The following is an 8,091-nucleotide window of genomic DNA, read 5'->3' as shown; positions in this document are numbered from 1 at the left end:
AGAAAAGGATTAATAACAGACCAAAAATTGTATCATTTCTGCCAAAGTACAGCAGTTTCAAGATATACCGGGCATGGGCTCAGCTGCTGGACATGCAACTCAGCATGTAGATAAAGTAGGAGTTCCTGATTCTGCACAATTACAGTTGGGTATTGCTTAAGAACCAGCAGACAACAGGATCTCTGACATTCCAGTTCTGGACCAGACTCTGAAGCAGCACACCTTGTTGGCACTGCCCTCTTAGGCTCAGACTACTGGCACACAAGATACTGATACTCAAAAAGGTTATCAGAGGAAGGAAGGTAGGGAGAACTGCACAATTAGCACAGGTGTAACTTTTTCCAACTATCAGATGGAGCAATGCCAGGACAACTGTGAAGCTGGCACATTAGCTGAACATACCTATTCTCAAGCTGTGCTGGACTCAAAATTGCAGCCTGTTCAGGGTGGCAAGAACACTGATACATTCAGTACTGCTGAACAGATTGATCCTCAGAAATCCATTCAGGCACCAGTGCCAGGACTACCCCAGCTTACATTATCAGTACAAGCCTTAGGATCTGATGTCACAGCCTCACATGATGGTATAGAGCAGTTAGAACACAATGACAGCACCTCAGGATCAACTCTGCCAATCCCACACATAGTATCAGACACACAAGACAGTACCTACTCCCCCACATTTTCAGACAGTACCTACTCCCCCACATTTTCAGACAATGGTTCTACAACTCAGGATTCCAAAAATAGTCTTGATACAAGCAGGGGCTCACCAAAACATGGCCCCCTGGCCCTTGGCACAGTCAGGCAACAGAAGGATCAATTGGGCCAGCAATGCAGGACAAGTAGAGCCAAGGCAGTGAGGTCACAAATTCAGGGGACATCAGAGAGCACACACAATAGAATTCAAACCCGGTCCCGTGCCAAATCTAAGGCCTTGGCAAGTCATACAATACATGCCACTGAAACACTCTCCTTGACAAATGGCTTCACAGTTCTTTCTGACCTAGAAGAAGGGAAATCAGTCTCTGATTTTGAGCAGCTTCAACCACCAATCAGCCTTACTCTCAGAACAAGCATTCAAACCCGGGCAAGGTCATCACTGTTGGAGCAGTCCCAGGTCTAGAACAATGAGGTCATAGCAGGCACAACAGCTCCAATACAACTAGACACATCCTCTGAGGAATAAGATCTGCCTATGTAGAATACCCCAGACACTTGCATCCCGGTTGTGGTTGAGCTTCAGGCATCATCTTGGCACATAGGGGCAGCTTTTGTGGCACATGGCACTGCTTCGGTTGTGCAGGAACAACTCTACCAATAGGGGTTTTCGGAACAAGACAAGGCTGGTCCACAAGAAAGGAAGGGTAAATCTAGTGCAAGGAGGGTGCAAACCCTCATGCAAGCATGAAGAACGGAGCGTGGAATGTAAGGGGCCTTAACAAGGAGCTCAAACAGAAGGCGGTTGTGAACCTCCTTCAGAAGGACAAGTTAAATGTGTTAGGCATCATGGAAGCTAAACTGACCTCTGAGGTTTTTTATAAGCTCAAATCAGGGATATTCAGGCAGTGGGAGAGTGAGCAAAGGATAGGAGAATCGGAGCAGAGCAGGATGCTACTTCTATGGGATAGCCAGAGCATTTCTCTATAGATACGGGAGTGGGCTGATCAGTACATTCATATGAGTGTCCAGCATAGGACTACAGGGGCCTCTTATGCAGTGACTTTTGTGTATGAGCAACTTACAATTACCAGCCGTAGACTTTGGGAGGGGCTGCATTAGATTGCAGGGAGCATGTCCTTACCTTAGCTACTTTTGGGAGATTTCAACTCTCCTTTGTCCCCTGTGGGTAAGCAAGGTGGGATGGATGTCACCATGCATGCTACTGTCAATTTTTAAGATTTTGTTCTCCAGGCGGGGATAGAGGACCTACGCTTCACTAGATGTAGGTTCACTTGGACAAATGGGCACGTGGTGAGCAAATTGGACCGGGTGATGATGGTTAATGCCCTCTGGCTTGAGCAGGATAGGAGCAGCTATGTAGAGTTTAGGCCCCTAGGAGTCATCTCTGATCATACATCATGCCTAGTCGCCATTTTGGATAGTAGCGAGAGGCGATCTAAGCCTTTCAAATTCTTCAACATGTGGACCACCCACCCTAGATTCATGCAGACAGTGCAGCAGTGTTGGGCATCTTTCAGTGGGGGGACAGTCACAGGGGCAGCACAGTACATCCTCAAGCAAAAATTAAGTCAGTTGAAGGGGCCCCTCAAGCAGCTTAACTGACAGGATTTCCAGCATATACAGGAGCGAGCGAGGGTAGCACAGCAGCACCTGTTGGAGGTCCAGCAGAGGACGCTTGCACAAGGGTGGGTGGATGAGGAGTTTCAGGAGGCAAGGAAGGCTGCAGACAGACTCACACAGGTTGAATACTTATTTTATCAGCAGCGTGCAAAGCATCAGTATTTCATGGAGGTTGACAGACCCACTACATTTTTCCACTCCATGGTCAAACGAAATAATAAGCGAAGGGAAATTGTGGCCATTGAGCGGGGTGATGGGAGCCTAGCTACCACACAGGAGGATGTGGCCAGGGAGTTTGTAGCACATTTCCAGGCCCAGTTGGGGGCGCAGGTAGCACATACAGACTTTATGCAGGAATGTATGGGGTATGGTCAGACCCTTCCCGAGGACTAGCACTCCAGACTACTTCGAGTACCGACTGAGGATGAGATAAAGCATGCATTGTTTGACATTGGCGATTTTAAGGCACCAGGGCCAGATGGGTACAGTTCACAGTTCTTCAAGCACTCCTGGGACACAGTTGGTGTGGATTTTACTGCAGCTATACTGGAGTTTTTTCAGAGTGGAAGGCTGCTTAGATCATGGAACCATACTTTGATAGCCCTGATCCCTAAGACTAACCATGCTGCTACCATTCATGATTACAAGCCTATTTCTTACTACACGGTATTCTATAAGGTAATTTCTAAGCTACTTGCTAGCAGATTAGCTGAGGTGACTGGTATCCTCTTGCACCCCGCCCAGACTGCCTTTGTTCGAGACCAGCTTATCATAGATAATATCCACCTAGAGCAGGAGCTCCTACGACGGTATACCAAAAAGTGCATATCACCACGTTGTACCTTGAAGGTGGATCTTCAGAAGGTCTTTGATTCAGTGCATTGGGATTTCCTGCAGGATGTTCTCATAGCCCTACATTTTCCTGCCATGGATCCGCGAGTGTGTCACCACAACATCATTCTCGGTAGTGATCAATGGTAACCTGCATGGTTTTTTCGAAGTGGCAGAGGGCTACGACAGGGGGATCCACTATCCCCATATCTTTTTAGGTTCTGTATGGAGTATTTATCGTGATCCCTTGAGCGATGTACCTGGTGGCCAGACTTTCATTTTCACCCCATGTGTAAGGCCCTCCGGATCGCGCACCTAGTTTATGCGGACAACCTGCTATTGCTTTCACGGGGAGATACATCTTCTGTCACACGGCTAGTTGAGTGTCTGCGGCAGTTCTCACAAATGGCGGGGCTCACGGCCAATGTGGCCAAATCTTGTATTTACATAGCAGGGGTGGATAGCCTTACTCGAGACCAACTTCTGAGCATCACTGGGTTTCAGCAGGGGGAGATGCCTTTCAGATACTTGGGGATCCCCATCGCATTATGGAAGCTCAGGATATCTGACTATACGGCTTTGCTAGACACTCTGTTGTGACGGGTCACTTCGTGGCCCAAGGTTACACTATCATATGCAGGGAAAGCACAGTTGGTGGCCTCGGTCCTCTAAGGAGTAGAGTGCTATTGGATGTCCACATTGTCCATTCCTAGTGGGGTCATAGTGTAGGGATGTATACTATAAGCCTAGCTTTTGTATGAACATCTGTAACTTAATTATTCTGAAATGAGAATCACATTAGTCAAATGTTTGCATTTATATTTTATTTATGCAATTGTCCATTTAATTTATATTGTAGATAACATGGTGTGTGGTGCCACATAGAAGATCATGTTATCGGTTCCTTATAAATTATAAATAGTAACTCACAACCGAGATAGATAGGGACAAATCATTGGAACGGTTGTAGTGTAATTTGGTATTAGTTTATCTTAACTATAAAATTATACTAGTACACTTTGTGTGTATTGAGCAGGACCAATTGAGGTCGTTCGATTTATACTGACTATATACTCAAACTAGACTTCAGTTATCATGGATGTGCATGCTCTTAATCCTGATATAATAATAAGCATATATACTTAGCATATATTTCTTTGATTCATCAAAGGGTGAGATTTATCTCGTTAGATCAAAAGGCTCGATGAGTTGGGAAATAATACTATGTATATGGTGTGTTGTTGATTATAGAAGGAAACTATGTCCTATGAATTAGGTTGATGATGTCCTCTTGAGGAGTTCATAAGGATTATCATATAAACCCTGCAGGTGGACTTAGTTCCGCATGATAATAAGGTTGAGTGGTACTACTCTCGGACTCAGAAGTTAATTAATTGAGTTGTCAGTAATTCAATTAATTAACGGACATACGATATCTTAAACACAGGGAGATTAATGCACTCATGGTAAGAAGGAGCCCATATTATAATATGAGATTGGTGCGGTAGTTCAATAATAACTCTTTAGTGGTATGAGTTATTATTGATGGACTTGGGTTGTGTGTTCAGGGCGAACACGGGAAGCACAAACCCATCTGGAGGCCAAAACCAATTCCTCCTCATGGTCCCTGTTGTAACCTCTAGATAGAGCCTCATATCCACCCAGGAGACTTTCAGGAGAATTCCAGGAGAATTTTAGGAAAATTCCAGAAGAATTCCAAGAGACTTCAAGAAGAATTCCAGGATATGATGGGTCTACCATACTTACCTCCAGTATGTAGGGGTGTGGGAGTGGCAAGTTAGGGATGCAGAATAAGATATTTACAGATACAAGATATCATTGTAATATCAATCGGGTATGTAGAGGAGGTAATACAGAGGCTGAACACATAGTTCAGAGGACTAGGCAAGGGCACACAACAGCCATAGTGAGAAGAAGCCATAGATATAGATATTATGGCAATAATACTTGGAGCCAAACCACACTTTCACCTTATGGATGTTAGCACATGGGCGGCTACCCATGTGAGACAAGCAAGACTACTTGGAGGACAGAAGTTGTACCTTTTGTGGGCTAGAGTTAAAGATGTATTTTTTAATTGATGGCCGATTAGTCAACTGTGGATGAAGATCCAATGGTGGTTGGATATGCGACATGAGATGAACATATACAAGAGGATACTACAGGTCTTCAGGCGCAACTATAAGGGAGTAGAGCCAGCAGTTTGGTAAAGGTTCGTCCCCCCCCCCCCCCCCCCAATGTAGAGGGACGCTATGCTAGATGAAATCCTCCATAATTTACCTCCCTTCTAGATCGCGTGGGGTAGTCTTGAAAGGGCCCCCAAGGTGAGGGTTATTATCTTTTGCTATAATGATTCACCTTGTATGGAGGGCAAGAAACATGGGCAGATTTGAGGGAAGGAGTGAGACTTGATGTAGAGAGGTGATTTTAATGAAAACATAGATTCATGTATATAGATCCCTTGGCATCTATTCAAATTTGACACTTCATTAGACATGAATTATGTCACGTCCCGAGAGACAGCCGTCTGAAAAATTTTGACAGCATCTCCCCTGTAACAATATAATTCAACTTTCATGAATACACTTTTAACATACAAGTCCACATGGCCGCTTTATAATACAACATATGTATCTAACAAGTCTACACTACATACACAAGGGCCCACACGGCCATCACCACATATACAACACATGCATCAACTACGTAACAACGAAAATCTCAAAGCACATCAAAAGTGCTCACAACAACATCAAACAACAACTCTATCACCAAGCCAAAATATAAATAACACAAGACTAAAATCACAAAACTACGCAAATATACCACAACCATATACCAAAAATACAAACCAAAAACTACACAAAGAAACCAACAACTCCTCTTGCTATGAGATGGGGGTAGTCCGGCAGAACTCCAAGCTTCATGTCAACATCCTTATCTGTTACCTAAGGAGAAAGAAAAGAAACCCTCAAGGTCTGGGTAGTGAGCATAAAATACTGAGTGGATACTAGAAGGAAAGTGCAGAACATAAAAATATAAATATGGATATTAAAGGTGTACAGTCTCAATATGATACTTAAGGAACAAGGTCAACATACTACGTACAATTAATAGGTATCATACAATAAGAGAATAATGTATGTCATGTCACACAAATGCAACAATCATATAACAAACAAGTGCAACATGTAGGATTGAGTTAAGCGCTAGAGGGGGGGATGAATAGCTCTTAGGAATTTTTTCGATTTTTAAAAATTCGAGCATACGATTAAAGTATAGCGAAAGACTTTGTAAAATAAGAACAGAAACAAAACATAAAGTAAAACAAGAATAAGATAAGTTTTTTTACTTAGTTCATAGCCGAAGGCTGCTACTCCAAGGCCCACAATCTGTGTTCGTTTTCGAATGGACAATCCACTAATGAACTTGTTTCCTTACGGAAATAAGTTTGTAACGAATACAAATATATTTTGATAAAATAGTTATCGAACTTATAATTCAAATACAATTCATTATCCAAGTCGTCGAAGGTTTGTAGATATTCAGTCTGGTGCGATTCTGGCATTAAGATGGCTTGGTTGGTTGCTTCTGCTCGCTCAGGACGCCATCGGCTCGACAAGGTTTGCTCGTGGAAGTGTAAGAATTGTTGTACGAAGTCTCTGGTCGAAGTTACTTTTATAAACCAACTCCGGTCGACTGGAACCTAGCTCAGGTCGACCCCCACGTATGCCCTGATCCTCTTTCTCTGCGGCCTTTCCTCTTTCCCTGTGGCCTTTCCTCTTTCTACGGTCGACTGGAACAATCTCAGGTCGATTGGAATCCGATGTGGAGGGTGTCGATAGCCTTCTATTTTCGCTACACTTATCCAGTTTCTAAGTCACTCGGAATCCAACTCCGGTCGACTCAATCGTCCGGTCGACTGGAACCTCGGCTAAGGTCGCTCGGAGTTAAAGCTTCAACTCTCTAATCTGCATTACAAGTTAGTTCCACAAATATATAAACAAATTGAAGAAATAATATTTCTTGATCTTAAATTCGGATTTCCAATGAAACCTTGGGTTAGATCGACGTCTATTGTTCCTCTTCAGGAACGCGTCCTGACCCACTCCTCTCAGGAGAGTTTACCCAACTTTGCCAACCAAGTCCTCCAAACTTGTTGAACTTTCTGCTCAGCTTTGTCCTTGGCCCCCAGGGTTTTGCTGCTGTGACTCGGTCCTCGAAATCGCCCAGACATCACTAATCCTCTAGTCCTCCTGACCGTACTCGATTGGACATTGGCCATGCTTTCCGGTCCTCCGACACTGCATGGGCTTGCACCTGGTGCTCTTGACCTACCAAGTCTTCCGCTTGATCCTCCAGATCAGGACTTGTCCTTGCCTAGTCTACAACTAGGACTTTGCCCTTTGCCTAGCCTCAACTAGGACTTTACCTATGCTCCCTGCACTAGATTAACAGCATCAGTCCAACAACACACTTAACTTGAACTTCGTGCCATTATCAAAATCAAAGTTCGATCATCTGGTGCTTCCCGCACCAACAATCTCTCCCTTTTTGATTATGACAACTCGAGTTTCAAGTTAACATAAATTATAACAGAAGGGTTTTGTATGTTATGCATGAAATGTAACATGTGTAACCTTAACTCCCCCTACTTCTAGGGCTCCCCCTGAAATTGTACTTAGTTAAAAACAAGCAATGATTTTTTTTTAAAAAATATTTTTTAGTTCTCTCCTCCTGAACTTGATATTTTTTAGTTTTGATCAAAAACTTAAGCAACATATCCAAGTCCTTTAAAATAAACTTTTAATTTTGGAGAACTTTGAACTTTTTCAAAGAGCTTAAAATTTTGAGCTTAAGTTCAAAACTTTTTTAATTTACAAACATGTATTAAATTTTGAAAAAATCTTTAGGTCAAAATTTAAACTTAAAAAT

General features: G+C 43.2%; 1 protein-coding gene across 1 annotated transcript; it reads left to right on the top strand.

The window, feature by feature from the left end:
- Positions 1-1,407: 1,407 nt before the first annotated feature.
- On the top strand, positions 1,408-3,735 carry LOC141836051 (uncharacterized). Its single transcript, XM_074723458.1, has 5 exons — positions 1,408-1,533; positions 1,915-2,211; positions 2,308-2,634; positions 2,770-3,243; positions 3,433-3,735. The coding sequence occupies exons 1-5, from the start codon at positions 1,408-1,410 to the stop codon at positions 3,733-3,735; spliced, it is 1,527 nt and encodes a 508-aa protein (XP_074579559.1).
- Positions 3,736-8,091: the final 4,356 nt, after the last annotated feature.

Source organism: Curcuma longa, chromosome 10, assembly GCF_044706935.1.
Source record: "Curcuma longa cultivar G26 ecotype Majalengka, Jawa Barat chromosome 10, ITB_CL_G26_1.1, whole genome shotgun sequence".
NCBI classification, from domain to species: domain Eukaryota; kingdom Viridiplantae; phylum Streptophyta; class Magnoliopsida; order Zingiberales; family Zingiberaceae; genus Curcuma; species Curcuma longa.
The sequence above is the reverse complement of the archived record's forward strand: the minus strand, read 5'-3'. Positions and strand labels throughout refer to the sequence as shown.

What these genes read in the sequence shown, in the direction of transcription:
- LOC141836051 (XM_074723458.1), top strand. Translation starts at nt 1,408, where the DNA reads ATGAAGAACGGAGCGTGGAATGTAAGGGGCCTTAACAAGGAGCTCAAA. An exon ending in AAGCTAAACTGACCTCTGAG is followed by an intron (nt 1,534 to 1,914) that starts GTTTTTTATAAG and finishes TTTGTTCTCCAG; the next exon opens with GCGGGGATAGAGGACCTACG. An exon ending in TTCCTGCCATGGATCCGCGA is followed by an intron (nt 3,244 to 3,432) that starts GTGTGTCACCAC and finishes CCCATGTGTAAG; the next exon opens with GCCCTCCGGATCGCGCACCT.